General features: G+C 40.0%; 2 protein-coding genes across 2 annotated transcripts; both read right to left on the reverse strand.

The window, feature by feature from the left end:
* Positions 1–5,939: 5,939 nt before the first annotated feature.
* LOC311063692 (nuclear factor 7, ovary-like) lies at positions 5,940–8,387 on the reverse strand. The gene is made up of 2 exons (XM_084083237.1): positions 8,288–8,387; positions 5,940–7,926 (listed from the first exon to the last, which is right to left on the reverse strand). The coding sequence occupies exon 2, from the start codon at positions 7,538–7,540 to the stop codon at positions 6,116–6,118; it is 1,425 nt and encodes a 474-aa protein (XP_083939363.1). The 5' UTR covers positions 7,541–7,926; positions 8,288–8,387; the 3' UTR covers positions 5,940–6,115.
* Positions 8,388–10,403: 2,016 nt separating this feature from the next.
* Positions 10,404–12,420, reverse strand: LOC311063689 (E3 ubiquitin-protein ligase TRIM39-like). The gene has a single exon (XM_084083234.1). The coding sequence runs from the start codon at positions 12,037–12,039 to the stop codon at positions 10,609–10,611; it is 1,431 nt and encodes a 476-aa protein (XP_083939360.1). The 5' UTR covers positions 12,040–12,420; the 3' UTR covers positions 10,404–10,608.
* Between the last annotated feature and the right edge of the window lie 3,052 nt (positions 12,421–15,472).

Consider the following 15,472-nt stretch of genomic DNA (forward strand, 5'->3'; position numbering starts at 1 on the left):
CTGAGAAAAGTGTTCTGGGGTTATCGTTAATTTTCTGTAATAAAATCAGAGTAGTATTTCAATTTGGCATTGATGACAGCCTCCTGGTAGGTTTTCATATACAAAATAATACTGTTACAAGTAAAAGGCCTGTATTCAAAATGTTACTTGCGTAAAAGTATCAAAGTATTGGCATCGAATACGAATACCATACTCAAATGTTCCCAAACTTGTAAAACGTTGTTCAAAAATAGAGATCTACAAGCTCACATCAGATCTTGCTGGCTTGTAGATCTGATGTTTTCAAACTGAAGTATAAAATAGGGCTTAATTGCTTAATATATGTTTTGTATTGATAATCTAAATATGTAAAGTAACTAACTAGTAACCAAAGCTATAAAATAATTGTAGTGGAGTAGAAAGTACAATATTTGCCTCTGAGATGTAGTGTATAAGTATCACAAAATGTAAAGGAAAAATACCAGAACATTGTACTTGAGTAAATGTGTGGTGCAGAAAACCCTGTGATAAATGAATGGTTTTACCCTCCACTCTACTACATCTCTGACTACTATTATTATTACAACTATGTGTTAGAATTGATTATCAGTACATTGAAAATCCATCAGTAAATCTACTGTTTGATGTGTTTAGACAAGCCGTGTCCCAGTGGATGGAAGAAGTTTGGAAGCAGCTGTTACTACAGATCTACTGAAGAAAAAACATGGCAGCAAAGTAGAGAAGAATGTCTGGATCAAGGAGCTGATCTGGTGATCATTAACAGTAGAGATGAACAGGTTAGTCGTGTGTGTGTGTGTGTGTGTGTGTGTGTGTGTGTGTGTGTGTGTGTGTGTGTGTGTGTGTGTGTGTGTGTGTGTGTGTGTGTGTGTGTGTGTGTGTGTGTGTGTGTGTGAAGAAGTGAATGCATTGCATACAATTAATGATGATTCAATCATGTACAAATTATCAGGAATTCATCAGAGCCTGGGGTTTGGACCCTGGGGGTGATGATTCCTGGATTGGTCTGAAAAGGACTGAAGGCAGATGGACTTGGCTGGATGGAAAACCACTGACAACACAGTGAGACATCTTACATGTTTTTACATTATAATGCTATCAAAGTCACTGCATGTGAGTGGATGTTAAAATACATTGTTGTTTACCCCTGCCCGACCACTTCGGTCTTCCACCTTGGGTTCGCTCAGTGGTCCTTCTGGCCGATCTACACGGTCACGGCTCTTTTCTGTTCTGGCCCCACAGCGGTGGAATGAACTCCCCACTGATGTCAGGACAGCAGAGTCAGTGCCCATATTTCGCCGCAGGCTGAAAACCCACCTCTTTAGGAAACACTACCCTTCCTCTTTGCCTTGCCTACTTGTTGTTAACTAGTTGTACGAGCTCTTGTTTTATTGTTATATTGGATCTTGTTTAGTCGATACTTATTTGTTTCAGCTCTTGGTCATTTGATTTTCCTATTTGTCTCATCTGTTTAAGAAAGTAGGTAGCTGATATATTGCACTTTTACCTTAGCGCTAGGTATACTCTTAGTTGCTTGTTTTAGAAGAGAATGCACTTCAGACTTCTGGTGATTAGTAGTTTCGTTCCCTACCTATGTTGAATGCACTTATTGTAAGTCGATTTGGATAAAAGCGTCTGCTCAATGACTGTAATGTAATGTAATTGTGCAGGTACTGGATCAGTGGAGAACCTGGTAACTATGAAGACTGGAACTGTGCATACTTCTATCACTACAGTGACCCTGGAAGATGGGGTAATATTTTCTGTTCATATAAAGCGGCCACAATCTGTGAGAAATGATGTTTGTTTTCACTTCATTGATGAAACTGCAGCTACAGTAGTAATTAGTAGTGAAAATGATAAAAACTCAAACAGGGGGTCCAAAGCAAAGTTTGTTAATATAGCATCAACTATTTTGTAATTTGGCAATTTTTTAAAAACTTTTGGAAAATTATTATATATATATTTTTTAACCCAAATCTTCTCTTATGGGGGTCCCTGGCACAAAATATTTTTAGATGTGGGTCCGCGGCCAAATACATATCATTTTGGGGGTCCTTGACATGAATAAGTTTGGGCACCACTGATATAGCAACATAAGTTTTTTCAGAAAACAGTTTTAGAAGACATTTTTATAATGGGCCTCAGGTCTTAATGAGTTAACTGTTAATATTTACACTGTGGATGAATTGTGGATCAGTCAGCATGTTGAAGCAAACAAAGTTGGACACACCTTGGATTTTTAAGATACAACTTTAACCTTTTAAGCCCCTGTAAAATATTCAATCTACAAGCTCACAACGTGACGTGTTGTGAGCTTGTACATGATATTTTTGAAGATTTTGATATTTCTGTAATAATATGTTTGAAATGTCTTGAAATGTATGAATATTCATGAATCTGTTTGAAGATGTTCAGCTATAACGACATGGCTAAGATAAGCACGGCAGGTTGAAAGGTCTTAATGTGTTTAAGTCAGGGGGTTCCCAAAGCATTACAGCTGAGACCCAATGTGATGTCTCATTGGGACCCAAACAAAAAGCATTATGAATGAATTAGTAGTGAAAATAGCAGATCTACAAGCTCACAACGCCATTTGTTGCATGCCGAGATCATAGATCTGCTATTGTCACAATTTTGTAAAAGTTGAAAATGTATTACGTACAATTGTTTTTTTTTAATTGAATTTGTATTGATATGTATCCCCCTGCCCCCCACCCCCTCCAAAAAATACATTTAAAAACCTTTAAAAAAAATTGAAAGATTTTTTTTTGAAAGATTGTAGGAAATGTAAAAAAAAAAGGATATTTACTCATGACCCATAAGAATGGGTCCGCGACCCCACAATGGGTCCTGACCCACTGTTTGGTAAACAGTGGTGTAAGTGGTCTAATCTCAGAGATGATTTACATCACATTCAGCTACTAATGAATTTACATCAGCAGCTCATTTACATCAACTTAATGTACTGAACTACAGATAGACAGACAGACAGACAGACAGACAGACAGACAGACAGACAGACAGACAGACAGACAGACAGACATTTTCATGTGTGATTTATTGTAAATTTGTGTAAACACACATACACACACACACACACACACACACACACACACACACACACACACACACACACACGCACACACACACGCACGCACACACGCACGCACGCACGCACGCACGCACGCACGCACGCACGCACGCTCGCTCGCTCGCGCGCGCGCGCACACGCACACATTTAATTAATTGTACTTATATATACTTAAATATATTTTTTTAATATATTCTATTTCTAATGTTTTTGATATGTTGCTTAATAGCCCATCCACAAGCTCAAATATCACTATGTGTAACGTTGTCACAGCTGTACTGTAAGTACATGTTAGTGATTCATTCATAACTTACTGTATTGTACAGCTTTTTATGATCTTGTAAACTGAGCAGTGGAAGCATTTAATAAAACTTTACTTGACAATATTATTGTTCTAGTCATGTATTAATGAACAATTCTACTGACCTGTGGAAAAACACTGTCTGTGTGAACCAGATAATACTCAGTAATATTTAAAGTATGTTTAAATCCTTGCTCTTTGGTCCAGACTAAACCATGTCCTCTCAAAAAACAACTTACTGCATATATATATATATATATATATATATATATATATATATATATATATATATATATATATATATATATATATATATAAATAAATGATATGCAATACTCTCTGTATGTCAGTCATTTCTGTCTCTGGCGAAAATTTAACTAATTTTCTGCGGAAGTAACATTAGTGTTTTCTCACCGTCAGTTGATGCTTCATATCCATAGAGTCAAACAGCCGGGATAATTTATTTATTTTTGGAACACAGTTCTTATTTGACGCGATATTAAACACGTTTATGGGAATTCAGAATGGGGGCGGGGAAATGAATCATGAATGGATTCAATATATCTTCACTAAATAACACTGTTCTAACTTAAAGTACCAACAAGTTGCTGAATCTTACCTCTAGGTGTCAGTGTTGTCCTTCAATAAAATTGGGATTAGTGTGTCAGGGAGGTCTGAACATTTATCTCTCAAATAGTCTGTAGTCTGATGAAAGACCATCAAATGGTATGCAAATAGTTGATAAGCTAACTGTCATCCAATAGTTTCTATATTTTTTTAGAAATATTCACGCAACAGTTCTGGTTTAGGGGCCCCCTGGGTTCTTGGGCCCCTGGGCAGAGGTCCACTTAAACCTGAATAGAGCCTATAAGTCCACTCACCTGCAAGTCCACAACCTTGGTGTCATCCTGGACCCCACTCTCTCCTTCCAGTACCATGTCAACCAGATCACAAAAACTGCCCCTTTCCACCTTCGCAACATTTCCCACCTTCGTCCCAGCCTATGACACACTGCTGCTGAGACACTCATCCACGTCTTCATCACATCCAGACTGCACTACTGCAGTGGTTTTCAACCAGTGGTCCGGGGACCACCACCAGTGGTCCTTGGGAGGTACCCAGCGAAATTAGTTAACATAGCGTCACAATCATTTTAACCACTTAGCTTTGGCTATTCAAAAATAGCAGATCTACAAGCTCATAGCGCAGCACAGAGTGCCGCGCTATGAGCTTGTAGAGCTGCTATTTTTGAAAAACCTTGAAAAAGTGTGCATATCTTTGAATATTGACCTTAGGCACCGGTGCCAACATTGGCACAGGGGAGTGTAACTAACCACTGGCCCACTGGCATACAGTGCTGTAAGTGTGAGAGAGAGAGGATTACTTTTTTATCAAATAAAATATTTAAAATATTTGTCAATTAAATGAAGTCCCCTCACACCTGTATGCAAATTGCATCCTGCACACAATTCTACATTCATTCAAACTCTGAACTCTGACTGGGGAGGGACTCTGGTAGATACAATAGGTGTGGGGTATTGCTCTGAGTCTAATGATCATTACAATGTCCTGTTAATTTAAAAATAAAAATGTACTAAAAGGTTGTGTATATGGGCAATCACAATCTGTTGGAAATATTTTATTTTGATGTGGTGTCATAATCAAACATATTGTTGATATGGCACACTGACTATTAAGAAAATAAACACATGGCACTTCATGTCAAAAAGGTTGCTGACCCCTGCTATACGGTGTCACCACCAAGGTTCTCAAGAAACTACAGTATGTACAAAACTCTGCCGCCCGCCTGCTCACCAGAACCCCATCCAGGGACCACATCACACCAGTCCTCCGTGAACCTCCACTGGCTCCCAGTCAAGCACAGAATAGATTATAAAATACTAATATCACCACCTACAAGGCCCTCAACAACCAGGCTACCCACCCTTTCAGACTAGCATTCCCTACCTAATCCCTCTTTTTTACCGTTACTTCTATAGTTAACTTTTGTATCTATTATTTTCCTAATAAAAATGTTTTGTAAAGAGACTTTGAACACTATATACATTGCATGTATTATCATCATTATTTATTATTATAATGCAAGTCTTCCTTTATGCTTTCATCATTATGATGCACTACAAAACACTATGAATGTTGCAAATGATTGTAATTAAATTCATTATGTATAACATTATTTCTTCAAATACAAAATAACTACACAGTAGTTCTAGTCACAGACGTCATGTCAACACACCCTGCAGTAAGACTAGACTAGAATCACACATGCATCCACTACCTCACTATAAAAACAACCATGACTTCAGACCATGTTTCTATAGTCAGACTTTAATTAGAAATGCAGTCCCATTACACATCAGAAACAGCTCCCATCTCATTTAAGAGACTGAACGAAAATAACAACAGCTAAATGGACAGTTCAGCGAGCATAAAGACCATAGAACAGTAAAAAAAAAAAAAAAAAAAAAATGCTCGACTCACTGTCCTTTATTTACACTTTCAGTTGATTATATTGTTTTCCATCCTTCTCCTTATCTATCACTTATACGAGTGTATTCATCCTTTTCACTACATTTATGTATTCTCTACATTCTTTGTTACCACAGGACAAAGTAAAACAAATCAGTCATTTTGATAAGTAGAGTCAGAGTATTTAAACACATGTTGATGTTTTCCTTGTATAATAGATCAAATGAAAATGTCTAACTACATTGTTCCACAGTTACACTGATCTTCCTAGGTAACATCTTCAGAGGGACAGTATCATCATCAGTGTAAATGTAAGGAAAGAGTGTGTCAGTGAAAGTGTATTCGAAGGTGTGTATGTGTGTGTTAGTATCAGGATCAGAGAATGACAGCTTTCCTTCATTCCAGTCCAGCTGGACTCTGATCCTCTGAGGATTCTGCTTCAATGAGAGAACAGCGGGTGACCCTGATGAGGGCTCTGATGCGTATTTACCTTCCTCTAACCATATTGCCCAGTATTGACCCCCTCCGTCTCCCTTCCTCTGGTAAGACTCTGCTAACACACCCAGCATCCAGTCTGCATTTTCTCCAACTTCAACATCCCAGCTGTGAGTCCCTGAGTTAAAGCCCTCAGAACCCAGGACATAGTCATAGTGGTCAAACCTCTCTGGGTTGTCAGGAAGCTTCCGTCTTTCTCCATGCCTCACACTGGTCAGATCATCAGACAGGGTGTATGATGGATGGGCAGTGTTGGGGTCCAGAATGACAGGAGTATAGGAGACAATGTCCTTCATCTTGTTCCAGACTCTGAAGGTCAGGTTGTTCAGGTGTTTGGCCACGTCTATCAGTGATCCAGAGACCACCTGTGGGACCTGCATTGTGAACTGGACTCTTTCCATGGTGGTCTTGTAGTTCTGCAGGAATGAGATGTGTTCAGCTCTCAGCTCCTCCTCTATGGCTGCGATGTTGTTTGAAAGTGTTGACATGTCTCTGTTCAGACCCTGAATCTTCTCCTTCATCATCTGACTCTTCTGCTGCTCTTCCTCCTTCAGTGCAGTGATGCTGGCCTCCTCTTCCTCTTTAAGAAACTGATGAAGCTTCTTAAACTGTTCCTTAATCTGCCTCTCTGTGTGCCGGGCCTGGACCTTAATGTGTTTTACTGTTCGGTAACTCTTTTTTTTAACTTGATTAAAAACCTCCAGTTTCTCCTGTAAAGGCTTCAGTGATTTCTGGACTTCCTCCTTGTGATCCAGAGCAGCTTCATCGATGGGTCTGAAACTGTGGTTGGTGTGTTTTTTAGAATCTCGACACACAAGACACACTGGCTGTTGACATTCCAGACAGAACAGTTTGAGTTTCTCAGCATGCAGACTGCAGAGATCCTCAGACCCTGATGAAGTTCTCTTACGTTTTGAAGCTCTCTGTCTCTCCTGTATGAAGGCCTCACACAGGTTCTTCAGAGCCAGGTTACGGGGTAGATGATCTGTTGAATGTATTTCCTTACAAACTGGACATTGCTTTATTGTCTTCTGTCTCCACCATTCCTGCAGACAAGCTTTACAGAAGCTGTGGCTACATGACAGGAGAACAGGATCTTTAAAGATGTCACGACACACAGGACAGGACAAATCCTCTTCTGGAAAAGACAACGTGGAAGCCATTTAGTCTCTGAGTGAAGCTATACAAACACTCAATACAGGAAATCAGCCTGCCTCACTGTTTGCCACAGGCCAGGACCTTAAAGTGTTTGGCTGTTCGGTCACTTTCTGTTTTAACTTCATAAAAGACCTAGAGTTTCACCTAAAGGCTTCATTAACTCTCTCTCCTCTAGAATGTTCCCTGAAGTTTACTTTCACTGTGAATCGTGGTTGTTGTTAAAGTCCATTCAGCTGACAGAGTCAGCAGCAGGTTCCAGTGGTCTGGGTCAGTATTCCCTCCTGTAGCTGATGTGGAAAGACAGTCTGTCCTCCTCACTGGAAGTTATGTTTGATCTTATCATCTCAGATGAGTCTGGCAGAGGGCGGAGCTTTGACACACCACCACAGACCTGTTGAAAAGTACACACGTACACACACACACACACACACACACACACACACACACACACACACACACACACACACACACACACACACACACACACACACAGGATTAAGATACTTTTAACATTAATATTATTGAGGTGAAAGTCAACACTGGCCAGTGGCCAGAGTATGTTTGTGCAACTTTTACTTAAGTAAAAAACAACTAAATGTCGTCGACCACTGAACAAACTACAGGGTAGGTAGAATGAGTGAAATATATGCCACTTCAATAACACAGTTACAATTACTGACATTTGAATGGGCTCGTTACTCATTCAACTACAAGATTATAAGGTTTATTGTCATCCCATGATATTGTCTTACCTGTAATTTAGGATCTTACTCCAATGTTTTCTCAGAAGGTCCTGTGAAGAAGAGTGCAGCCTGAAAGTTGAACTGAAATAATAACAGATGCTTGTCTCTGTATTCTGTGTTCTGTCTGACTCTGAGCACTGACTGAGCAGTCTGACTCTGAATTCATTTGAATTCTGAAAGACAAGTGAATCGTATTGTCCGTCTGATCGTCTCTCCATGTGTGTAAAGAAGTGTGGTCACCAAGCCCCCAGAACAGCGGTAGAACGGTGAGTGAAGCTGCCGTCACCTGGTGGTCAAATCTGAGATTGCAATACTTCTGCATTTAAAACGCTGCTGCGCATGCCTCTATCGTCTGAAACGCTAGTGCGCCTGCTCCATTGGCTCCAATATTGGAGCCAACTAGGAAGTAGAGGCAGTTCCGCGTGCTTCATGCTCTTGTGTGAGCAACTTTCATTGAAATGAATAGGTGGGGGCGGGGCCGTCTGCCCTCTAGAAACTCTATGGTCGCGTCACAGAGGAGCGTCAACAAATAAGAAAGCTGCAATAACTGTCTTTTTGTGTTCACTCTTTAATGTTTTCTGTTAGTAAATCCCCCTGGCTCTGATGATGTTATATTTGTTTGTGTATGTTGTTTGTGTTTGTTCGTTTTGTATTGTATTGTAATTCATGAGAATATAAATAAAGATTTGTTAAAAAAAAAAAAAAAGAAGAATAACATCCTGTTTCCCGGTTTACTTCAAGGTACATAAAAAGAAGGTGCAGTCGTCTACGTCATTTTCACCAGCCGGCAGATTCGTCGCACTGGGAGGCAAACTGCAGCTCAGCCGTGGAATACATTGGAGTCTATGAGGGCCAGGTGGACCAGCTTAGAACAAAGGATACAGGATAGGTGGGCACTAGGGACATCTGGGCACCTCCATGTAAAATTGGCTATTTTTTACAAAATGTTTTAAAAAAAAAGAAAAATTGTGTTTAAAGTAGGCGATACATGATGTAAATATCACAGTACATCATTATCAGATTTAATTTGAAGTCTGATAACTTTTTGTTTATGCCCCAAAATGACTGGATATACAGGTTTTGTAGCAATAGTAGAAATATTAGACCTTAATTGTCGAATGTTTAAGCATGTTCTAATCGTGTACCTACTTTACAGCAACACCGAGCAACACTGTCATATAGGCTATGATGAAATATAAATTGTGTTTTAACTTTTCACAGATTTGAGTCCTGGTCTGGGTGTGTCAAGTGGCTTCCCAGGCCTCAGACAGAACTTATCTGCTATAATGAAACTAGACGTCAATGGTGGAAAAGGTACTCACATATCTTACTTAGGTAAAAGTATCAATACTGCATTGTTGAAATACTCTGTTACATGTAAAAGTCCGGAATTCAAAATGTACCTGAGTAAAAATACAACAGTATTGGCATAAAAATGTATTTAAAGTACCAGAAGTAAAAGTACTCATTATGCAGAATGTCCCATTTCAGTTGTCAAATGTATAAAAATCTTTTGAAAATAGCGGATATGCTATTTTAAAATGGCCTAGATGTATATAGGGCTGAAGTGGTTAATGTATGTTTTGTAATAATAATCAAAATCTACAAAGTAACTAGTAACTAAAGTTTTCAAATAATTGTAGTGGAGTAAAAGTACAATATTTGCCTCCGAGAGAGACAAGGAGACTCCTTTTACTGAACAAACACTCTATAGCAATGAGTACTATCAGAATATAGAACTATTTAACACTTATTTTAACCAAAGAAAATCACTTACCCTACCTTTAACATTTGTGTGGATTATGTCATCCTTTGTGCAAGGCAAAAACTTTCTATACCACAGTAGTGCATGCAAATTACAGCCAGGAGGTTTTGTTGGGACGGGACTAGAATCACACATGCATCCACTACCTCACTATAAAAACAACCATGACTCCAGATCATGTTTCTTTGGTCAGACTTTAATTAGAAATGCAGTCCCATTACACATCAGAAACAGCTCCTATCTCATTTAAGAGACTGAATGAAAATAAAAACAGCTAAATGGACAGTTCAGCGAGCATAAAGACCATAGAACAGTAACAAAAAAACTGCTCGACTCACTGTCCTTTATTTACACTTTCAGTTGATTATATTGTTTTCCATCCTTCTCCTTATCTATCACTTATACGAGTGTATTCATCCTTTTCACTACATTTATGTATTCTCTACATTCTTTGTTACCACAGGACAAAGTAAAGTAAATCAGTCATTTTGATAAGTAGAGTCAGAGTATTTAAACACATGTTGGTGTTAGTGTTTTTTTTGTATAACAGATCAAATGAAAATGTCTAACTGCATTGTTCCACAGTTACATTGATCTTCCCAGGTAACATCTTCAGAGGGACAGTATTATCACGAGTGTAAATTAATGGAAAGAGTGTGTCAGTGAAAGTGTGTGTGAAGGTGTGTATGTGTGTGTTAGTATCAGGATCAGAGAATGACAACTTTCCTTCATTCCAGTCCAGCTGGACTCTGATCCTCTGAGGATTCTGCTTCAATGAGAGAACAGTGAATGACCCTGATGAGGAGTGTGCTGTGTATATACCTTCATGTAACCATAGTCTCAAGTGCTGCCCCTCCCCTCTGTCTCCCTTCCTCTGGTAAGGCTCTGCTAACACACCCACTTCCCAGTCTGCATTGTCTCCAACCTCAACAACCCAGCTGTGAGTCCCTGAGTTAAAGCCCTCAGAACCCAGGACATAGCCATACTGGTCAAACCTCTCTGGGTTGTCAGGAAGCTGCTGATTCTCTCCATCTCTCACACTGGTCAGATCATCAGACAGGGTGAATGCTGGATTGGCAGTGTTGGGGTCCAGAATGACAGGAGTGTAGGAGACAATGTCCTTCATCTTGTCCCAGACTCTGAAGGTCAGGTTGCCCAGGTGTTTGGCCACGTCTATCAGTGATCCTGAGACCAGCTGTGGGTCCTGCAGTGTGAACAACTGGACTCTTTCCATTGTGGTCTTGTAGTTCTGCAGGAATGAGATGTGTTCAGCTCTCAGCTCCTCCTCTATGGCTCTGATGTTGTTTGAAAGGGTTGATATGTCTCTGTTCAGACCCTCAATCTTCTCCTTCATCATCTGACTCTTCTGCTGCTCTTCATCCCTCAGTGCAGTGATGCTGGCCTCCTCTTCCTCTTGTAAAAACCGATGCAGCTTCTTAAACTGTTCCTTAATCTGCCTCTCTGTGTGCCGGGCCTGGACCTTAATGTATTTCACTGTTCGGTAACTCTTTTTTTTAACCTGATTAAAAACCTCCATTTTCTCCTGTAAAGGCTTCAGTGATTTCTGGACTTCCTCCTTGTGATCCAGAGCAGCTTCATCGATGGGTCTGAAACTGTGGTTGGTGTGTTTTTTAGAATCTCGACACACAAGACACACTGGCTGTTGACATTCCAGACAGAACAGTTTGAGTTTCTCAGCATGCAGACTGCAGAGATCCTCAGACCCTGATGAAGTTCTCTTACGTTTTGAAGTTCTCTGTCTCTCCTGTATGAAAGCCTCACACAGGTTCTTCAGAGCCAGGTTACGGGGTAGATGATCTGTTGAATGTATTTCCTTACAAACTGGACATTGCTTTATTGTCTTCTGTCTCCACCATTCCTGCAGACAGGCTTTACAGAAGCTGTGGCTACATGACAGGAGAACAGGATCTTTAAAGATGTCACGACACACAGGACAGGAATAATCCTCTTCTGGAAGAGACGACGTGGAAGCCATTTAGTCTCTGAGTGAAGCTACAAACACTCAATACAGGAAATCAGCCTGCCTCACTGTTTGCCACGGGCTTGGACCTTAAAGTGTTTGGCTGTTCGGTCACTTTCTGTTTTAACTTCATAAAAGACCTAGAGTTTCACCTGTAAAGGCTTCATTAACTCTCTCTCCTCTAGAATGTTCCCTGAAGTTTACTTTCACTGTGAATCGTGGTTGTTGTTAAAGTCCATTCAGCTGACAGAGTCAGCAGCAGGTTCCAGTGGTCTGGGTCAGTATTCCCTCCTGTAGCTGATGTGGAAAGACAGTCTGTCCTCCTCACTGGAAGTTGTGTTTGATATGAAGGTCAATCTTATCGTCTCAGATGAGTCTGGCAGGGGGCGGAGCTTTGACACACCACCTGTTGCGAAGTACACACACGCACACACACACACACACACACGATTAAGATACTTCATTAATATTACTGAGGTGAAAGTCAACACTGGCCAGAGTATGTTTGTGCAACTGCAACTTTTACTTAAGTAAAAAACAACTAAATGTCTTCGACCACTGAACAAACTACTACAGGGTAGGTAGAATGAGTGAAATATATGCCACTTCAATAACACAGTTACAATTAATGACATTTGAATGGGCTCGTTACTCATTCAATTACAAGATTATAAGGTTTATTGTCATCCCTAGCCCTGAAACATGATGTGAACCATGGCTATTGTCATCCCATGATATTGTCTTACCTGTAACTTAGGATCCTACTCCAATGTTTTCTCAGAAGGTCCTGTGATGAAGAGTGCAGCCTGAAAGTTGAACTGAAATAATAACAGATGCTTGTCTCTATATTCTGTGGTCTGTCTGACTGAGCAGTCTGACTCTGAATTCATTTGAATTCTGAAAGACAAGTGAATCGTATTGTCCGTCTGATCGTCTCTCCATGTGTGTAAAGAAATGTGGTCACCAAGCCCCCAGAACCGCGGCAGAACGGTGAGTGAAGCTGCCGTCACCTGGTGGTCACATCTGAGATTGCAATACTTCTGCATTTAAAACGCTGATGCGCATGCCTCTATCGTCTGAAACGCTAGTGCGCCTGCTCCATTGGCTCCAATATTGGAGCCAATGGAGCTCCAATATTGGAGCCAACTAGGAAGTAGAGGCAGTTCTGGGCGCTTCATGCTCTTGTGTGAGCAACTTTCATTGAAATGAATAGGTGGGGAGCGGGGCCGTCCGCCCTCTAGAAACTCTATGGTCGCGTCACAGAGGAACGTAAGAATAACATCCTGTTTCCCTGTTTACTTGGTTTACTTCAAGGTACATAAAAAGAAGGTGCAGTCGTCTACGTCATTCTCACTATCCGGCAGCAATTCCAGCCGGCAGATTCGTCGCACTGGGAGACAAACTGCAGCTCAGCCGTGGAATACATTGGAGTCTATGAGGGCCAGGTGGACCAGCTTAGAACAAAGGATACAAGATAGGTGGGCACTAGGGACATGTGGGCACCTCCATGTAAAATTGGCTATTTTTTACAAAATGTTTAAAAATGGTAAAAAATGGTAAATGGTGCATTTATATAGCGCTTCTATCCGAAGAGCTTTACATTGATTGTGCCATTAACCCATTCACACACACATTCATACACCGATGGCGGAGGAAACCATGCAAGGCACCAACCTGCTCATCGGGAGCAATTAGGGATTCAGCGTCTTGCTCAAGGACACTTCGACACTAACTCTAGGGGAGCGCCCCAGCCCGGGATCGAACTGGGAACCTTGCGGTTTTCCAGTTCACTCTACCCGGCCACTCTACCCCTGAGCCACTGCCGCCCCAAAAAAAAAGAAAAACTAAATAAATTGTGTTGTCAAGTAACATGTAAAGTAGGCGATACATGATGTAAATATGCACAGTACATCATTATCAGATTTAATTTGAAGTCTGATAACTTCTTGTTTATGCCCCAAAATGACTGGATATACAGGTTTTGTAGCAATAGTAGAAATATTAGACCTTAATTGTCGAATGTTTAAACATGCTCTAATCATGTACCTACTTTACAGCAGCACTGAGCAACACTGAGCAACACTGTCATATTGGCTTTGATGAAATAGCAGATCTACAAGCTCACAATGCGTTGCATCGCTACGCATTGTGAGCTTGTAGATCTGCTATTTTCAAATGGCCTAAATGTATATAGGGCTGAAGTGGTTAATGTATGTTTTGTAATAATAATCAAAATCTACAAAGTAACTAGTAACTAAAGTTTTCAAATAATTGTAGTGGAGTAAAAGTACAATATTTGCCTCCGAGATGTAGTGGAGTAGAAGTAAAAGTACTGAAAATTGGAAATACTCAAGTAAAGTTCAAATACCTCAAAATTGTCCATCGGAGCCTGCACAAAAACAATTCCACCCACTGTTTTACATGTGTAAACCTGTGATTTGACTATAAAGATGATTCTGATTCTGATTCTGATCTTCATACTAACAGACTTCAAGGTCGAGAGACTTCAAGGCTGAGAGACACCAACTAATATTAAAAGGATGATTGATGTACTTTATTTAGTGAGACATGATAAACAGTACAATTCACAATACAAGGTCTACTAAACTGGAAGACTCATTAAGCACTAAGCTTGTTTACAATGAGATCCCCATGCACACAAATCATGATGACATATAAGAGACAGACAGATATACACACTACTATACAGAACGTCATACAATCAGCTTACAGGTTACTGCTATGAAACAAGAAATATGTACAAGGGAAAAAAAGAAAAGAGTTTGGGGGGGGGGGGGGGTATTATAGGCTTATTAGCCGCTTATTATGTTGGTGTCTCTCAGCCAGTGTGCTAATAATAACGCTTTTGAAATTGTGAAGCATTCTTGTGCGTTGTTTGAACAACGTGTTCACTTTCAAACCTCACTAACGAGTGGACCAAAACGTAGCATGAGATATATATATATCTTTCACGGAGCAACACACACACACACACACACACACACACACACACACACACACACACACACACACACACACACACACACACACACACACACACACACACACACACACACATACAAAAAATTACATATTTATATTATATTTAATTATGCTACATTTTTCATTGTCCCAAGAAACAGTTATAAACATTTTTAGAAATATTAATAATGTATGAACAATATTTCAAGGCTCTATAAATTTAAAGGGGGGGTAAGTGATATTTTTTGGTTAAAACAAAAAGTATTTTGTCAAAAGGTTAAAGCACTATATTGTGATAGTAATCATTGCTATAGAGTGTGTGCAGTAACAGGAGTCTCCCCGTCTCTCCAGCTCTTTAATAAACAGAAAATACATTTTCCGGTAGGTGTCAAAATCTCAGCCAATCAGGAGAAAGTACCCATTTTTAAGCTTAATTTTTATAGTGTTCCAGTTCCAATTTTGCCTG

Source organism: Gymnoscopelus microlampas, assembly GCF_963454915.1.
Source record: "Gymnoscopelus microlampas genome assembly, chromosome: 16".
In the NCBI taxonomy this organism is placed as follows: Eukaryota; Metazoa; Chordata; class Actinopteri; order Myctophiformes; family Myctophidae; genus Gymnoscopelus; species Gymnoscopelus microlampas.